General features: G+C 32.5%; 1 protein-coding gene and 1 pseudogene across 6 annotated transcripts; both read right to left on the bottom strand.

Moving 5' to 3' along the window:
* Positions 1 to 1010: 1010 nt before the first annotated feature.
* On the bottom strand, positions 1011 to 5590 carry LOC111280564 (uncharacterized; annotated as a pseudogene). The gene is made up of 9 exons (XR_016335036.1): positions 5476 to 5590; positions 5216 to 5356; positions 4955 to 5069; positions 4830 to 4890; positions 4561 to 4629; positions 4243 to 4353; positions 2642 to 2737; positions 2431 to 2558; positions 1011 to 2246 (listed from the first exon to the last, which is right to left on the bottom strand). The product of XR_016335036.1 is annotated as an uncharacterized LOC111280564 (transcript).
* A 425-nt stretch (positions 5591 to 6015) lies between these two features.
* On the bottom strand, positions 6016 to 10702 carry LOC111281106 (peroxisomal (S)-2-hydroxyacid oxidase GLO4-like). Of its 5 annotated transcripts, none has more exons than XM_089757022.1 (12): positions 10565 to 10702; positions 9775 to 9921; positions 9568 to 9692; positions 9446 to 9492; positions 9299 to 9376; positions 9041 to 9165; positions 8783 to 8840; positions 8286 to 8348; positions 7357 to 7426; positions 7009 to 7109; positions 6513 to 6643; positions 6016 to 6377 (listed from the first exon to the last, which is right to left on the bottom strand). In XM_089757022.1, the coding sequence occupies exons 2-11, from the start codon at positions 9915 to 9917 to the stop codon at positions 6527 to 6529; spliced, it is 927 nt and encodes a 308-aa protein (XP_089613148.1). In that variant the 5' UTR covers positions 9918 to 9921; positions 10565 to 10702; the 3' UTR covers positions 6016 to 6377; positions 6513 to 6526. The 5 variants fall into 5 exon arrangements, with proteins under 5 accessions (XP_089613148.1, XP_022724453.1, XP_022724454.1 ...); XM_022868718.2 differs by having other exon boundaries at positions 6539 to 6643; XM_022868719.2 differs by having other exon boundaries at positions 6539 to 6643; positions 9775 to 9974; positions 10565 to 10648.
* Positions 10703 to 20550: the final 9848 nt, after the last annotated feature.

Below are 20550 nucleotides of genomic sequence, written 5' to 3'. Positions count from 1 at the left end.
CATTGTACCTTTGCTGACTGAACTATATCAAATTGACACTGCAGATCCCAGTGATGTGAAAACTGCAATTCCAATAATATGAAACAGTACATAGTAAAGATGACTAACGGATTGTCCATTCTGCCATCCTTGATGCTTTCACAATTTATGCTGTTTCTGGCAGTTTGTTTTATTTCACCATCCTCCCAACTCTTATATAATGAAACGAAACCTCATCCATGACACCATGATCCAACAGAGGTCTACCTGTTTCTATCCCGTGGATTTAGGCCGAACTCATCTCAATTTTCAGTAAGACCAGAGCAAGGAAACGGTACCATAAATCTTAAGACCCACACCTCCGGAAGTTCATTGGCCCGTTGGCGAGACAGAGGACTAATTTTAGACATTGACGGGAAAAGGTTTATAGATAGACTCATTAATCTTGCTAGATCACAATTTAACAAGAAATGTGGATGCTAATACTGAAACACAGTTGGGATTTAACAAATGCTCTAAAACTAGTCTTCCTGTTGATTTTCTTCCAATATTCCTTCCCACAGGACATGTTATTGTTCCTACCCAATTTTAAAATTTTCCCCAAGCTAGAGCATCAGGCTTGCATACGAATTAAAACTCCATGATTATGCCATCTAATCTAATATAGAAAGAGTATATTTGAGTCTAACGTATAAGGAAATATGTACACATGAAACATATAAAATAGAATTTTACAGGTATGCATGTTAAATTATACAATCTCTTATTTAATCATTCGCTATGATGAATAACTTCAATTCTATTTAGACAATATTTAAATGTATCATAATTTTGAAATGTTGCATTATTAATGCCTTCAGGAAATTTAATTAAATGTATCAGATCATGAAATTCAAATAACATTCTGCCACACGTAATTTCTGTTTCCTAGTAACTTAAAAATATGAAATATACATTTAGTTGACAATACAATACCATTAATAATACACTATGAAAGTGATAATTGCTACATGAGATGAAGTAACTATTTTATAGTAATTCTTTCCCGTAATTAGAAAGAAAACCATCAGAAAACCTCCAAACAAGCCACCAGAAACATGCAAACATGTTACTCTACATGTTAGAGTTTAACCTACTGTCATTTTTTTTTTTTGGCTTATCTCCAGCATCATGCAACTTGATTGGCTTCAGCCAAAAAATAAAACAAAATAAAATAGACATGGAGATTGAGTTTTCTGCCATGATCTGGTTGATACCAAAAACTGAACAACATCAATGTATAACAGCAGTGAGAAAATTTTAAGCATATTTCCACCAACTTCTACTAAGACAGTGGCATTCTACAGGCATTGGTATACAGCAAACACAAAATAATACTGACAAAAAGCTCAGTTACCACACATTCCATAAATTCCTTGAAATCCATCAATAGGATTGGACATAAACCTTTGTGCACTCTAAATTTAAGAATCGTTTATAATGCACGCCATCTTTCTTACTTACTTTATCTCCAGCATCTCTTTTCTTCTGCTCCTTTCACCTCTACTGGTTCATGCAAAAATTTGCAGTTTTCTCAGTAATAGCATCGTCCTTGAGCATGATATTGGCAAAGCTGTTGTGAATGGAAGACTTGTCTCTGTGGCAGAGTTGCTGGATGACAATGGTTGATGCTTCTCAACTGCTGTCTATGAGAATTCCTCTCAGGCAATTTATTTTTTCCGATTGTCATGGATTTGTCATTGATACAATTCCAGTATCTATTCATATCAAAGTTAGGATGCTTGCTGTTTAGGTGAAATTTATCACCATGTTGAAGCCGATCCTCCTGAATGCCACCGCTCTTGACTGAATCATGAAGAATTTGATTTGGATAACTGTTCCATATGTGAATATATGGACATTCTGATTGAGAACTTCTAGTCCTGAAATTAGGACAAAAACCTGGCTGTTCAGGGAGTTGAATCATTTTTTCTATGGGAGCAACTGATAAACGAGACAGCTGAGGTTGAATTGCCAGCTGCCAGGGTTCAGCTAAGAAATCTGATTGCTGACACATAATTGTTGGTTTCTCTAAATCAAAGAGTGATCCTGATCCACAAGTTTGACTTGTTAGTTTTCCTGTTACAACAGTTAAACCTGACTGATGATATTGGGGTGCTACCATCCCTGAATTAATAGATGAAGCAGGCTGTTGAGGTTGAATTTCTATCATTGTTGTTGAACTTAACTCAGACTGATTCTTGTTTCTCTCTTCTTTTTTGAAGATCCTAAAGTCCAGACATGATAAGAGTAACTAAAATGAGATTCCAATGATAGGAATAACTAAAATTAGCATCTTTTTTTGATTAGTTATTTCAGCATACTTTGAATATTTTGAAGTGCAATCAGAACCAATTTTGAATAAGAGTAACTAATTTTGAATCTTTTGAAGGGCAACCAGAACCAATTTACCTATTTGCTCTGAGCATTTTCCTCCTTTCCTTTTCCTGGATCCTCACTTCTCTATCTGACCTGGCAAGTGAACCCCTTTAATGCTTTTCCATCAAAACTTTTTGCCTCTCCCCTTCATCTTCCCACCTCTAATGAATAGTATAGATAATTTAGCATTATATTCAGCAATTGTTGGGCAGCTGAAAATGAAAACCACTGAAATGAGTCAAACCTGTCTCAAAGTCTTCAGTCAGTAAAGGTTTCGACCCTTAATTAGGAGTGGGTGAAGTGGAAGCGGTTTCTTCCCTTCACTCCAGAGGACTTCTATCTGATCACATTAGCCACAAATATCATGTTAACTACTACCAAACTTTGAGATTAATATCTCATCCTCTTACATGGGTCATATCAAAACTGTGTACCTTCTACATGAAGTTGTAGGATAAACATTAATTAGACCCTTATCATTTCTGGTCTAATAACATAATTAGAGGTTAATTAAGCAAATGACAGAAGTTGACCATACTTTTGAGAAACTTATAAAACAACAAAGAACATTAGATCTGAGTTTTATTTTGGTGATTGCTATACACAGCCAGGAATAAGTTGGAAAACTTCTACACCTAAACACAGGAAACTATGTATCAAGGTTGCTCAAAGTTTTATAAAATAAAGGCATCAAGTAAATATAAACTGATTGTTTCCTTCAATGCTCTTCTCATTCAAATTATTGCCTTGAAATGTTATTTAAGCAATACTTAGATGTAGCTTCACTAGGAAGAACAATAAATAGTTTTAACGTCTTGTCCTCTTTTCTAATCTAAACATGTTTATCATATATTGTAGATATTTAATTTTGTCCGGACACATTTTAGCTAGCTATGATACTTTAAAATCTAGCCCAATTCTGTCCAATATTTCTTAAGATTTACAAATTTTTGAAAATGAGTTTTGAGTTAAAATAATCAAAATGCCTCGTGATCAAACATAGTCAAACTCGATCAAATTTAAGTCAACCCTTCTTGACATGTGAAATGATAATTTTGCCCTAATAAGTGTTTTAAGTATTTTTCATGATTTTCTCTTGAATACTATGATCCAATTTTCATTTTCATGATTTTAATGAATCAAAATTCATAAAATAATATTTAATTATGATATGAAGTTTTTTATAAAAAACCAATCTCGAAAAAATCAAATTACAAAAATACCCCTAAAGAGCATTTTGGTAATTTTACTCCTTTTGAGATGCAATCAAAATTTTTAATGCATCAAAATTAATGGAATAATATAAAAATATGATTTGAAGCTTTTTATAAAAAACCAACATCAAGAAGGTCAAGTTACAAAAATATCCCCAAAGGGCATTTGGTAATTTCATCATTTTTGAGGTGCAAATAAAGATTTCAATGCATCAAAATTCATAGAATAATATTAAATATGATTTGGAGCTTTCTAGGAGAAGCCAACCTCAAAAAGACCAAATTACCCCTAAAGGGTATTTTGATAATTGCACCATTTTGAGGTGCAATCAAGATTTTCAAGAATTCAAATAATAATTTTATTAATTTTAAGTCTTAATAATCCTATTAAATTATAAATTCCAAAGGTTGACCTGAGTTCGATCAAATTTGATCGAGTTTAACTATTTTTTATCATGTTTGACCGCTAAACATTTTGATAATTTTAGCTCAAAATTCATTTTCAAAAATTTGTAAATCTTAAAGAAATATTGGACATGAATTGGGCCCGACTTTTAAGCGTCAAAACTAATTGAAACGTGTTCAGACAAAATTAGATGTCTACATGTATTATAGATTTTCTTTGACTCACTGTAAATGCATGCTGCTGTTTGGCAGCGCCATAGCTTTCTTTGACAATGCGGCCAGCAACTATTCTTGTACCACATGAAGGACCACAAGCACTTTGCGATGCTATATCAACCTGAAATAATTAGTATACATATAAGAGAGGGCTAATCAAATATAAAATCCAGTACAAGCATAATTAGACAAATGAGTTGGAAAATATATCATAGTTATATCAACTTGAATTAACACAGTATTAAGCGCTGTCTAGATCAGAAGTATATGAAGGGCTACTTTGCGTGCATGCTTCTTATATTTTTCCATAAAAGAATAATCCTAATACTTACGTTTCATAAACATTCTGCTCAAACAAAACGACATCACCAGTGCATGCATCACCTGCACCAGATTCCTTTGATTCTCAGAACAAATCTATAAAGAAAAAAGGCACAAATCTATACCACCTTATTCATAAAAAAAAAATGGAAACTAACTCCATTAGCTCGTGTAGTATAGACGGTACAAATTACAAACTGATATGAGCTTTTATTCACTGTTAAGCTGGTTCACAAACTCCGAATTCATGAGTAAAACATGAGTTAAAATATGTACTTTACAGTTCAATACGAAGCTGGATGGCGGATACTTCTTCTTCCCACCACCATTTAAAATCCTAAACAGATAATAAAATTATTAAGAAAGAAAAATTATGCAAGTCTACAAAATCATGATGCTGCTATAGAAAATGGAGATTACTCTAAATAAGCATATCTTTATTTCCATTCAATCTAAGTCCATTTTTCCACGGATAAACCTTACATTCATCGACTTTCAGCTTCTCTAGCTTCCCAGCTGCCAACCATTGTAACAAGAAAATCAAATTTCCAAAATAAAACAACCAGAAAAATATTTAATTTCAGCGAAAAATGAAAATGAAAATCTTTCCTGATCATTCTTTTTATTTCTCATTGCCTTCTATTGAGATCATAAGTACTAACCTGTTATAATCTTTTGAACAGTCTCATAACTTTTATCATCCACCTCTGACATCTGCATGTCTTCTGGGTCTTTCTCAATACTCAATTCAAAATCTTTAGCAACACCACAAGGATAAATAAAAATTTTTAACGCTATCCATCAAGTTAAACTAAATTTTAAAGAAAACCCAACTAATTAATTACTAATACTCCTTCATATAAGGACATGGGGACTTACTCTCACCTTTGATTTTTTTTTTTTTTTTTTTGTTTTGATGGACTCTTTCTGGATCTTGGCGCGGGTGTCCTCTTCAATGCTGTAACTTGGGTCAGTACCGGATCGTAACACGGGTAGGATCCATAGTTACTACTAACCTTTAGAGCTTTCTCAGTCATAGTTTCCTTGTTTCAATTTTGGGGAATAGCGTTTTACAGCAAGAGAATTTGATTTTTGAAATTCTGTGTTCTTTACCGTTGGGGTGTCCAATGGGCCCACAAGGTTTTGTTCCACCTTCCAAAATTTTATATATATTTTTTAAGAGAAGTGAAAATGGACTGGAGTTGCATTTTTTAAACTATTAATTTTTATTTCTTTTAAATGAAAAATATTAGTGTTATTGGTTTTGTTCAAATTTAGTTGATTTCAAATTAGTTTTTTATTAAAAAAAACAATTCGGATTAAATCAAATTCAAACAAATTAAATTGATTTTTTGAATAAAATTAATTTTGATTATTTTAATATATTTCGTAGTCAAATCATTTCATAAAATAACAGATTTTTTTTTTTAAATTTATGCAATATTGAGTACCATCACGAGTGAAGGCAAGCAACAAAATATATCATTCACGAGTTTCAATTAATAAAAGTAGGGTACGATAGTGTTAATTTAGACTACTACAACGTCTCATTCTCAGTAGCAACCATGATACGATAAGGATTCTACGACACTTCTATATCGATCTGCACGACATATGTTTGATTTTCTCTACTGGATACCATTAAAGCATAGATAGAAGCTTCTGGTCATGCTTGGTTCTGACATGGCTCCTAGTAATTTCCTTCACACTAGAACAACCAGAAAGGGTCATGGTAAGTTCAAGCTCATCCTTAAGCATTTCAAGGACTCGTCTGACTCCATATTCCCCCTTTGCTGCAAGTCCATAGATCACTGGCCTTCCAACCTAAAAAGTACATAGCAAGCAAAATAGTCTTCTTGAAAGTGAATGTCACAGGGAAAAAGAGAATGAAACCAGATAACCAATTGCAATCAGATGCTAGAAACGAAACATGGCAGTTATTTTATCTCTTGACAGAACTGATAGAGGGAGGTTTAAGAGCTTACTAGGACAGCTTGTGCACCAAGAGCTATTGCCTTGAAAACATCCGTTCCTCGCCGCACTCCTCCATCAAGGAAAACTGGAACTTTTCCACCAACAGCATGAACCACCTGTGATCTCATTGTGCACAAATATGAACTGAATATAGAGAATTTTTTCTTACTGATAATAATTTTGTTGGGAAGTAGCCAGCACAAAATTCACAAAAGCAAAAGTTGCGAGTACAAAATCTTATGCAGGCAAGGCATGCATCAGCACTTAATGAAAATGTTTCAGATTCTCCTCATTATAAGTTGTACACAAACACTCAAGTACTAGTGCAAGTTAATGCAGCTTTCCTTAAAGAACTAAAAATGTAAAACTGAGGGTGATTTTGCTTAATTATATAAGGTGGCAGTTGCACATTTTAAATTCTTTATATTCTAAAACTGCATATTATATAGATTAAAAGAACAATGATATGCAAGGAGGGCACCTCTTCCAGAACAGAAATCGTGGGAGGACAATAATCCAGCTGACGACCTCCATGATTGGAGACAATAATCCCAGCAGCACCAACTTCCAGTGCCTTTATTGCTGTGAATGGTAGCGCCAAGTTTTGAAAATACTCAATCAGTACTCAGCAGCCAAAGCCAAAAGAAAGTATGTAGGCACAAATTCAAACTGATGTGTTTACTAAAACTTCTTTTATTTTAACAGAATCTAAATGAATCTGCTGAAGGGCAAGGGACTATATATAAATAGCTGACTAATAGCATGTTCAACTAGAGTCGAAGACTTCAATGGGGAACCCAAACTGACAAAGGTGATGCCTGAACCTTACCATCTTCATGAGTGAGAACCCCTTTGATCAGAATTGGCAATTTTGTAATAGATTTCAACCATCCGATATCCTGCGTGGAAATGACAATGTACTAGTTAAAAACCAGGAATAGCACCGGAGGTCCACAACAATGGTTCTTGCTTCTCATATTCACCTCACTCTTCCCAGACGACTCTAATAATATTATAGAGAGAAAAAGAAATTGCTCTTTAATATCTGTAAAGACCGCTAAGCAAAGTACTAAAATAAACAACGAAGGTTAGTTTGGAATTGCAGGGTGGTTGAAAATTTTTGGCCCGGAAACCATAGTAAAATCCACTCTTTTACTCAAGCTTAAGGTGAATCTGATTGAAATCACAATTCTTGTCCAAAAAATCAGTTTTGCTAACATAAATTTGGGTTTAAATCTTTATATATATATCATTATTTATCCACATATTCTTTCAACGTGAGATTGAGGGTGTTAAAATTATATATCATTTTTTATCCACACGTTCTTTTAATGTAAGATTAAGAGCATTATAATCTCTCTACTTTTAAAACTTAACTGACATTATAATTATATATCATTTATTATCCACGCATTTTTCAAATGTGAAATTAGAGACGTAAGTCGTTCTGATACTATTTGTGAAAATTTACACTTAATCTGAGAGGTATTGTCTGTTTTGACTCGAAAGTTTCACAATTTTATATCATAAAAAGCAACTTACAAATTTGAGTTTAAATATTTACATATATATTATTTTTTATCCACACATTTTTTAAATATAAGATTGGGAGTGTTACAGTACTAATATAATTATTCATGTGATTAGCAATGTAAAGAGAAACAGGAAGTAAGGTGGAATAAGCCTGAGATTACTGCTTCTGTAATAGATATCCTTGAACATATTACAAAATAACTTGAATGATTTACTCATCTTTACCTCCCAACAAAAAGAAGGATCACGGATCCAATTGGCCATAGCTTCTAAATTTAAACCTTCATCCTGCAAAATCAATTACATGTTACCTATATTCCATGATCAAAAACATCAAACAGGCTTAATAGATATATAGCCCAATCCCTTAATTCCAATCAATTTCCTTTGGCCTTTTAAAAGAAAAGGGGACATGTTTTATGTGCCAAATATCTGTGGGAGTGTAGAATTAACATTGTATTGGAGAAAAAGACAAGACCAAGACAAAACAAAAGAAAATACAAGATGTGTTCCTTTGAACACTTTCATAAAAACAGTGTGGTTTATCCAGTAAGAGACAGTCCAATGAATTTGGCAGTTAATATAAGCTCATTACTTCTCCATTTTATTCTCTGCAGTCTGGATAAAAAGATGCATAGTGCATTTATTAAAACATGGTTTTAGCTTAAGAAGCTGGATGCCCACACAACTTAAAAGATGCGAGTTGGGACTATTCTACTCACATTGACAATCTTAGTTGATAATAGACCTTCCAGATTCTTCAATTCAGGAACAATGATTCTGCAAAGATTTCTCAAAAGTAATGTTTCAAATGAGATGCAAGTCATAGCTTTCCACGTAAATTGTGAACATTATTTCTTATCATGGTAAAAACCGCATCAGTTTCTAATCTCAATGAAGCAGATTAATCCAAACATTTAAAAGCAAATGGATCTTTATTGCCCAGAAACTCAATGAAAAAGAGAATGATCATAATTCACTTGTTCTTAATGTCTGCCTCCCTTCGACCATGTCGTGAAGAATCAGCAGTTAGGACAATAGCCTTATATCCATTATTTTCAGCTCTTTGCACCAGCTTAGCTGATATATCCCGTCTCTTATACACCTATTCAGAGGAAAACCAAAGTAGAGTCTAGTTCTTAGCAATGATATTTTAAGTAACAGGAAGAAATTGCTGCGGCTAACTAAAGATAAAGTCTACATGGTAATGTTAAAAGAGCTCAGGCAAGGCCAAATACACATAATTGGAAGAAGCGAACAGCATTGCAGCAGGCAGCTACTTCCTCCAAAGAGCAGGTAGATGAGATAGATAAAACCTGGAATAAGAATTAACAGTGAAATAGACTATAAAATCTAAGGCACCGAAAAGTTCATATATATTGTACCATTATTGTGTTACATGCAGATGCTGCTCTGGCTGTGGCAATCTCTCCTGGAAATAAAACAAACAGCTATTGAATAAAAGTTTGAAATAAGTTAAAAGGAATTCTTCGTAGAGGACTTAGACCTGAAGGGTTTGCCAGCTGATGCCTAGAAGTTGGAGCAATCATAACTGGCATTGAGATATTGTAACCCAATACTGTAGTTGATAAATCAATGCTGCTCATGTCTAGAAGAATTCTAGGCTGAATACTAAGAAGTCAGAGATAATAATTAGTTATAATGATGAAACCTATTTGCTCAGTCTCAGAGTATAAGCAATTTAAGGCATTACGTGATTCGGTGAAATGCTTCCTCATTCTCTTTTACGGTGTATTGATCCTCTGCTCCTCCAGCGAAGAAATCATAGTACATTTTTGGAAGGGATTGCCTAGCTAATTCTCGAAATTCAATGACATTAACGGGTTCTGCTTCCATTATCCTAGAAACATAGACAGTATTTTAACATTCTGCCACATCTACCTCTAACTGCAACTGCAGTTTCAATAATAAACCATAGCATAAGTACTGGAATAAATGTTAGAACTTAGGAGAGTTGTGATATACAGACCCTTGTTGCTACAATTTCCTACAATGGGCAAAACCATTGTTTGAGGCCTCTAAAAATTTTGTTGTTGACCATATGAGATCATAAGTTATATCAAATAAAGGTTTCTCACGCATATCAGGGATCATTTACATACCAACGATGAGAAATTGAAAATTGGAAAACGGCACTACGGCACTAAATTAAACAGAACTTTCAAATGATACGTCAACTTTTATTCATTGATAGATTTGGGATGGAAGGCTATGGCAAGATTCAGGTACAGACAAGCAGACAGAAGCTGGTATGTACACAAATTGGAGCTAATTATTCTTAGCAACCCCATTTTCTTGCTTAAATATCAGTATCTTATTTGCAGGCCAATATATAGCATGATATCGTCTGATAACATACATGAGAACAATTGAAAAGTGCTTGAATGCCATCAAAAGTTGAAAACCAGTGCATGGTGACCCATCAGAGCATGGGTTTAAGTTCAGATCATTATTGTCAAAGCAAGGATTAAAACAAAACATACCTATGAGAGTTGAAAGCCTCTCCAGAATTCTTATTTGTGAATGTTAGAGAAGGCGTTGTACTTACTAGTTTTCTTGGTTATTTTAACTAATTGCATTGAAAACAAAATGTTCACGGGGAAGAACTGACAGAGAATTTAGTAATAAATATTGAGTTGCGTCTTTGATTTTGCCACCTCCGTCACCGTGTCATTGGTCATTTTCCTCATTTTTTATGTCCTCTTGTCCCTACTACTTTTCTTTCTTTTTTTTGGATGAATACTATTATAATTCTACCTGTCTGTTTCATAGTCACATCAAGTGATCTGGATTCACGACCATAAATCCTGGAAACAGACAAAAGAGCTTATTCAATGAACCCTGGAACAAGTTTTTATGAGAAAAGTAATAAATCCTTATCATTTTTGTAATGGAAAGCAACAGCTCGTGAAAATTTTCTACTTGTCCGAGAAATCTATCCCATTTTTAAGTGAAAAAATCAAATAGAATCATTTGGAAAACTTGAAACCATATTCCATTTACACTTCTAGTCATAGGACAGTATGGTAACACAAATTCGGTTAAAACATTAAAAAATAATAATAATAAGAAAACCAGCAATGATGTACTGTAGATATCAGAGTTAAACCTATACTTTTGTTCTGTTGTGGCTTATAATTTTATTGTGCAGAAATCTGGGTACTAGAAATTAGAAAAATTGAGAATTTACAAATTCAACATAATTAATAATTGTGTCAACAACATTAGCATTACATGACATGATCTAAATGCTAATTTTTTAAATAAACAATAGTGTCAAAATTTTAACACAACATAGACACGATTGATAAGCATTTGATTTAGTAAGTCCTGTATGATCTTCCTGCACTTTTCCAAATCACTAAAAAAAGTACTGATTTATTCAGCAATAAAGTTTTAAACCATACCAACTCGATTTTCAAGAAAAAAAAATACCAACTACAAACAGCAGACGTACCCTTTGGGCTAAACAAAACAACTACTCATAAATGATAAAAGATCTTCAATCACGAAGGTAAAAAGATCAGGATTAAGTGCATTGAGTAGAGACTACTTCATGTAAGAAAGGGTTAATTTAGATAAGAAAGTTTCCTGGGCAGAGTTATAATGTATGCTATATGTCGAGGGACCAATTTCTTTCATCCACCATCTGGCTTGACAGAAGTAATTCTGCAACCATATAGAAGTGTTCTATTTATATATAGAAGACCACATATGATATTGTAATCATATGTAATTCTAGATATTATTCTAATTATAATGTCATAACGCCTAATATTAGGTTTGACCACATAATTATTATGGATTTGTAATTGGAGAGGGAGCTGGGGTTTTGCTTCTGGAACAGTTAGAACATGCTAAGGTATAAGCTCAGTTATTCAGTTCTGAATTTTTACACTAGTCCATTATAATTAATCATCTCATATATATGGTCAAATTCTTACAACACAATTCCATTATGCTTCATCATTTAATATGCAGAGGAGAGGAGGAAAATTTTATGCAGAATTTTTAGGTGGAAGCTTGACATCTTATTGTCGTAACGGTATTGAGATCGTCAAATATAAATAAGTTTTAAAATCAAAATAAATGAAAAGAGTCGTTATCAATTTGTTTTAAAGTATGATTGATCACCCAAAAATTTAGTTTTTTAATAAAATTTTAAAAGCGGGTTTAAAATTTATCAAAAAGATAAATTTCGATCTATAAAAAATCAGGTTGGGTCAGGGAGTTAGTTACGTGTGGAAAAAGATTAGTACCCCATAATGCCCATAATTGGTACCATTTAATCATGCACTATTTTCGGTGTTGGATAAAATGATTTTGACTTAAAATTTAATACTAATTCCAAACGTTTAAAAAAATATATTTTTGCTAAAATTTTTATTTAAAAATATTAAAAAAATCTTTAAGTTAAAGAATTATTTTAAAATTCTCCGACATCTAGGCAGAATTTAAAATAACTCTTTTTGCTTAAGATTTAATACATCAATCCTTAAAATGAAATAACAATCATTATAAAATATAATTGTTAGTAACTCTCCAACATCTAGGCAGAGTACCAAGAATTATTTCATTCGGAATGTTATTTTTTATTTTATAATATCAAAATTTTAAAATATGTATTTTTTTTTTGTAGAACATTTTATATGAGAAAATAAATGATAGTATTATTAGGTAGCAAATAAAAATTAAAGACAGAGAAATGCAACATGAATAACATGATGATGTATGTACGTTAGTGGATGTTAAGCAAAGTGATGACATATAAATTTAGAATAGGGTTCTTGAATATAATGAGATTACCCCAACTCTCTAACATCTAGGCAGAACTTAGGTGTGACTATTTATATTTAAGATCTTAATTTATTATTACTCTTTATTAGAGTTTTAATTCCATTGTTAAGACGAATTAAGGACGGGTATGAAAGACTTAATGAAATAAATTTTCTTAAACACCCCATCATCTAGGCGATATTCGAGAACAAGTTACTTTAAGTAAAATTTTCATACAGTGTCCTTAGGATTTTTATGATGTTTTGAGTAAGGACTTGAGTAGAGGTTTTAAATGTTAGGGCTTCAAGGTTTTGAAAATTTAGATTTTAAGATTTTAGATTTTAGGGGTTTGAATTTAAGGGGTTTTAAAATTTTGGATTTTAGGGGTTTGGATTTAAAGGATTTTGAATTTTAGGGGTTTTAGAATCCTAAGGTTTTGGTTTTAAAAATTGAGGTTTCATTTTTAAGAAAATGTGAACATCTCTAAAAATCTCCAATATCTAGGTGAATTTTTGGAACAAGTTCGATTTTAGTGATTTTTGAAAATTAATTAAGAATTTCTTATATATTTATTTTATGAAAATTTATTAATAATAATTCTCCAACATATAGGCGAAATTATTTTTAGGAATATTTTTTCATTCCCTCCAATATCTAGGCAGAAAAAATAATAAATATTATTTTTTTTTAGCATTTTTAATATTTTTTTTAGTTATTACTTGTTTTTAATTTTATTATTATTAAAAATAATTAAAAATTTATCCTAACAAATTTAAAAATTTGTCATGCATAAATATAAAAAATACTTAAAATAACAAAAAATATATATAAAAAACAAAAAAAAAAAATTTTTTACCTGAACTTGGTCTAAACCAGTTGGATCGATTCAATGGTTTAATTTTACGGTTTGGGTGGTCCAGTGGTTCAGACCGGTTCACTAGTGGTTCGATACCGGTTCAAATGGATTGATTTTGAGCTGAGGTAAAAGCGGCTCGTGGGTCGAGTTATGCGAATCCCAGGTCGAACCTGGTATACGCGCAATTCTTATCCTTAAGCAAAACGACGTCGTTTTGCTGCTTTGGCTTCTATATAAAAGTTAACTTTTTTTTTTGTTTCATTTCATCCTTTCTGCCAAAAAAAAATTTTTCAGAGCTCCAAGAGAGCTCTGTGGACTCCGCCAGCGTCCGACCGTCAGCTCTCTTGTCGTCGCACCACCACCGTGTTGACCGCCATCGGTGGTTGTCGTCAGTCAACAAAAAACACTAAAAAGACTCCTAATCGTTCACCTCTATGCCTTATTTTCAGATCCAAAGTTCGTTTTGTTAGAAACAGCCCTGATCTACGTCGATCGAGGCTTAAAGCTTTTGGTCTCTTTTCTCTATCTTTTTTTTTTTAAAGAAACTGATGATTTTTTTGCTTGTTTACAGGGTTTTCTGACGGTGAGGTTCCTTCTTATGAGGAAGACTGTTTGTCTTTATTTTTTGTTTCTGTTTTTATGTTTCTGTTTGGGTATAGGTTTGGTGAGGGTTGAGGTTCAGATTAGGGTACTAGTATGGGGACTGAGCTTGTTGAAATGAGGGCTAGGCAGTGATAAAGGGTAAGCTCTTCGTGTGTTCGAGAGGAGAGCCTAAAAAAAAGAAGCTGAGGGTTTTTAAGGAGCTTTAAAGGGGAACATGTGATGGTTGTAGGAGTGGCAGGGTGGTTGTTTGGTCTAGTGACTGGACATGAGGCTGATCGATATGAGCGTGGGCGACTAGTGGCAGCTGTAAGGTGGTTGGTGCCAGGCATCAGCCGCCCTACTTTCTGCCATTTTTTGTTTTTGTTTTGTTTTAATTAATTTTTAGTTTTAATTATACCAATATTATTATTATAAAAAATTATTATTAACAAAAATTGAAATTAGTAGACCCGGATAAAATCGGTGTCTACAACTGCCTCTCTTTGCATATTATTGAGAATAAAAAATAAGACAAAGACAAAGACGACGATTTTGTTCAAAAGCAAATCGTGGATTTTTCAAAAGTTTTTTTTTTAACCACAAGTCAAGTGATAAAGAAAATGATCGGGACGACACCGCAAGGCAAAAAATAAAAAATCGACTAGGACAACACTGATAGTCGAAATTAAAGAATCGATCGGGATAACACCGTGAATCAAAATTAAAGAATCGATCGAGACAACATTACGAATCGAAATTATACCCGGAGGTCTTAGAAAATCGACTAAGACAACATCGTAAGTCAAAAAATAAAAAATCGATTGGGAGAACATCGCGAATCAAAATTATGCCCGGAGGTCTAGAAATCATCCTCGGAGGTCTTATAGAATCGACTAGGACAACACTGCAAGTTAAAAAATAAGGAATCGATCGAGATAACATCACGAATCAAATTTATGATCGGAGGTCTTAGAAATCATGCCCGGAGGTCTTAGGAGTCATGCCTAGAGGACTTACAAAATCGATCGGGATAACACCGTAAATTAAATTTATGCCCGGAGGTCTTATAGAATCGACTGAGACAATACTGCAAGTCAAAAAATAAAAAATCGATCGGGATAACATCGCGAATCGAATTTATGCCCGAAGGTCTTAGAAATCATGCCCGAAGGTCTTAAGAGTCATGCCTAGAGGATTTACAGAATCGTGCCCAAAAGTCTTACAAAATCGATTGAGACAACACTACAAGTCAAAAAATCAAAAAATCGATCAGGATAACACCGCGAATAGAATTTATGCCCGGAGGTCTTATAGAATCAACTGGGACAACACCGTCAGTCGAAAAATAAGGAATCAATCGAGAAAACATCGTAAATCGAATTTATGCTCGGAGGTCTTAGGAATCATGTTCAGAGGTCTTAGGAATCATGCTCGAAGGTCTTACAGAATCAATTGGGACAACATTGCAAGTTAAAAAATAAAGAATCGATCGGGATAACACTGCGAATCGAATTTATGCCCGGAGGTTTTAAAAATCATGTTTGAAGGTCATAGGAATCATACCCAGAGGTTTTATAGAATCGACTAGGACAACACGTAAGTCAAAAAATATAGAATCGATCGGGATAACACTACGAATCAAATTTATGCCCGGAGGTCTTACAGAATCAACTATGACAACACTGCAAGTCAAAAAATTAAAAATCGATTGGGATAACATCACAAATTGAATTTATGCCCGGAGGTCTTAAAAATCATGTCCGAAAGTCTTACAAAATTAACGGGATAATACGACAAGTCAAAAAATAATGAATTGATCGAAAAAACACCGCGAATCAAATTTATGCCCAAAGGTCTTAGAAATCATGTCCGAAAGTCTTATAGAATCAACTAGGACAACACCGCAAGTCAAAAAATCAAGAATTGACCGGGATAACACCAAGAATTGAATTTATGCCCAGAGGTCTTACAAATCACAAAATCTTTGAATGCCCCTCATAATTAAAGACAATGAAACTTTTAAAAATTTAAAAATCTTTTGCCTAGTGGTCTTGAAAGTTGTGCTCGAAAGTATTAGAGATTATATTCGAAGGTCTTATAAATCTCAAAATCTTTGAATGCTCCTCATAATCAAAGGCAATGAAACTTTAAAAATGACATTCGCATGATCAGAGATTTTTGAGACTTTAAAGGTCTTGTTTGAAGAAGGTTCCTCCTAAACAGAGGCTTTAAAATTTTGTTTGAAAAAGGTTCATCTTAAATAGAGGTGTTGAAATTTTAAAATCCTATTTTTCTGTTTTTTTTATATATATATATTTTTTTACTGCTAATGTGCAATCATGATACAAATGTCCATTATCATCAAATGATACTAATGAAAATGTCGGTGCAAATGCCAATGCAAGAATGTGAATGCTTGGTGCAAATACATTTGACCTTTTCACAATGCAATTGATAATGTTCTTTTCATGTAAATGCCCCTACAACTATCTTTTCTTAGGATGCAAATGCCATGATGCAAATGCAAATGCAAATGCAAATTCTTTTTATGGTGTGAATGCAAATGATACAAATATGAATGTCTTTCTTGTGATGGAGATGCAAGCGATGCAAATGCAAAGACTCTTCTTGCCCCTTTTTTTTTAAATTTTCTATTTAAACTGTCATTGTCTCATTTTCACCCAAAAAATGATCTCAGTATTATGTACAAAATACTCAAATAATCTTGAAAATTTTTAAAAGTGATAAAAAATTACCCCACATAAAGTATCTTATTAATTAATGAAAAATTTAGAACTCAAGACTTCCGAATCTCTTGAAAGTCGATGACTACTATTTGAAAAACTTATAGATGGAAGGGTAATTGACAATTCAACTCATTTTACTGGTGGACATATCTCATAGAAAAGCTCGACGAGGGTTGCAAGGATTTCTCTTGGACTCGCAAAAGAGATAATTTTTTTAAAACACTTTTTTTTTATTGAAAATGTGATACTTCAATGTGAGTCAAAATTAGTCATTACTTTTCAAATAAGATTTAAAAAAAAGACAAGGCTATTTTTTTTTAGAAAAAAGGTCTTTAATGGGTACTGGTCTTTCAAAAGGCTTTGCATCTAGATTTTTTATTTCGAATAGAACCTTGGAACTCTGAAATTCATTTTAAGGCCTAAAAAATGACTTTAGCTCTAAACTACCCTCTTGGGGTTTTAATCTTAGAGCTATATTTTTTTGTCAATGAAGAATTCAACAAGTATATACAAATTCAAGGACACTGCTCTTCAATCCAAATGTTCACATTTGATCAAAATAAACTTTTCAAGGTGTGTAATGTAGGCCAAGGTTAGGGCTTCTGAAAGAATGGATAAATAGGCTCAAAATATATTATTCAGGATAATTAGGCCAAGGATCTTGAAAAACATTCTCTGACTTTCTTCTTTTACTTTTTTTTGAAACATTTAGCTTTAATTTCGGTAACTTTATTCACCCTTTTTTTTTTCTTGAATTCTCATTTTCAAAGTACATATTTTCTCTTATTTTTCTTTTACTTTTTTTTTATTCTAACTGAAGCTTTAGATTCTTATTTCTAAGGTTTCTTTGCTTTACCTTAAAAATACTTAACTTTATCTTTGGCTGTTCACTTTTTTTAATCTTGAAATTCTTATTGAAGCTTTATTCACTTTTTATCTCAGACTTTCACCGTCGAAAGGCATGTTAGATGCTTTCAATTATTGAATACTTTTCTTGAAGTTGATCTTGAATATATCTTAATTTTACCCCCAATGTAGAAAATGATCATTGGCTAGGGTTTATTTTAGAACAAAAAATTTAATAGACTCAAATGGGTAGTAAATGGATAATTTTTATGTATGAAAAGGATAGAGAAAGATGGTCATTCATTATTTCAAACATGATCACTTGGCTAGAAGAGCAAATCATTGAAGATGTCCTCTTTTTTTTTACTGTGATGCCTCATCTTCTTTTTTTTTTACTCAAGGTTTTAATGATGATCAAGTCATATAAGATTGATCATATAGTTCAAAAGGCTCTTTGTACTCTGACATTTTTTAATGAAAGGAAAAGAAAATGTATAAAGGTATAAATCATCTTAGACAGAAAGGGATTCTTTTTCTTTTTCTCAATGTGCCTTAAGACATAGAACAAAAGTTATTTAAGAAAAAAAAGCTCAAGCATTTTTGTTTCTATAGTCATAGCAAAATTTTGACACACATTGAATTATCAATTGAAAATTTGAAAGCATATCTAATTTTTGAAATTCAAAATGAACTTTCAAAATTAATCTCTTTTGTTCTTTGCATAAGAAAAGATCATCGATCTTTTAAGGTATGAATTCAAACTCACATTCCTTGAAAGATTATGGTTTATAAGTTCAATCATTTGAGTGATTAAAGGCATGAAAGTATTTGAAAAGGTGTGAAGGTGTTTGATGAGCTTTTTCCTAATAGTAATCACCATTTCCCTTAAGAACCCTTCAATTTTTATTGTAAAAGAAAACTTTTTTTCTTTTTTTAATTTTTTTTTTGAAATCTTGAAAATTACTTATGTAAAACTTTTTATTCAAATAAATGCATAAAGAGAAATTTCATAAAAAAATCCAAAACATTTAATTCTTTCAAAATAAGTTAGATAACTACTAAAGACACAATGCACATGTCATACATACATAGTAAAAAAATTTTAAAAAAAAATCATCCTATCCTGATTTTCAAAACTTGACACCTCTTTCTTCATCTTAACTTCTCACATTTAAAAATTGGATAGAGTCAACAACTTTCATTGTTCTATTGCCTCTGAAGTCAGAATGTCATTCTTGATAAGATCTTTAACATTTTCTTTCAATTGTCTGTATTTTTCAGTTGAGTGGCCAATTGCTCTCATATAGTAATCACACTTGTCATTGGGATCATAACTCATTATTGATAGATCTGATGTTATCTTTAGAGGCACAGGAGTGAGATATCGACCTTCTATTAGCAAAGGTAAAAAGTAAAAAATGGGGATGGGCAATTTCTCTTAATCATTTTTTGGTCTCTTTCGATTTTTTATTGGTCGGGTGGTGGATTCAAATGTAAAACAAGATCATGAATGATCATTTGAGGATAAAAGTTTGCTAGAAAGCCCAAATGCTGGCTTGGTTGGCAAAAATATGGGTTTTGAAAGATATGGCTTATAGTAGGGTGATAGGGTTGATAAGTAAGATAAGGATTATATGGGATAAAGCTATTAGGTAGATGCCCCTCCATTGTGAATGCTTGCATCTCTCTTTTATTCTTTTCTGATATACTTCTCTTAACTTAATCATGTCACTCTTTACTATGTTTTCTATAAGTTCACTAGAAATCACCATGTCTGAAATGTTTTTAGAGATATTCCCAATCATTTTTTTATAATAGGGAGTGTTCAAAGAATTAACAAACAAAACAGTAATTTTTCTCAGACAAAAGAGGTTGTACTTGAGATGCTGTCTCTCCATTTATGTGTGTATTCTTTGAATGTTTCAGTTGATCTTTTTTTCATGGTCTACAAGGATAACATAATTAGCACCATATCTTCAACATGTTTGTATTACGCTAAGAAGGCCCTGGCTAAGTCATTTCAAGAGTAAATCTTATTTCGATCTAACTGAGCATACCATCTTATTATAGACCCAGTGAGACTATCTTGAAAATAATGAATCAATAATTTATCATTATGAGTGTGGCTTGTCATCTTTCGATAGTACATGATGATGTGTGTTAAAGGGCATTTCGTTCCATCGTACTTTTTGAAACCTGAGGCTTTAAATTTTGATGGAATAATAAGATCAGGTACTAGACTAAGTTCACTGATGTCAACATTTTCATACACATCATGGCTTTCAATTACTTTCAGTCTCCCTTCCAACAAATCATACTTATCTTTCATTACTATATCTTCTGATGGATCTAGCACCATTTTTCAATTTTTTCAAATTTTTATGATCATCCACATTAGACACAGTAGTGAAGTTGTGAGGGGTATGCTCAAATTGATATTTGTCTGAACTGATGGTAACTTGACAAAAGAGCCAATATAAGGTTGATGAGTTGTTGAAGGTGCTTATGACACATAAGGATCTTGAACATATGTGAACCCAGATGGATAAAATGATGTCTCAACAGCTATTTCCTCTCTTATCATATGCGTCTCAACAACTCTTTTTTCTTTTATCAATTTTACTATCATCTGTTTTAATTCTACCAGTTATATGTTCATGTT

The sequence above is a fragment of the Durio zibethinus genome, chromosome 28 (genome assembly GCF_047325235.1).
Source record: "Durio zibethinus cultivar Kanyao isolate XHJ-2024 chromosome 28, ASM4732523v1, whole genome shotgun sequence".
In the NCBI taxonomy this organism is placed as follows: Eukaryota; Viridiplantae; Streptophyta; class Magnoliopsida; order Malvales; family Malvaceae; genus Durio; species Durio zibethinus.
This window is presented reverse-complemented; position numbering and strand designations above follow the sequence as displayed.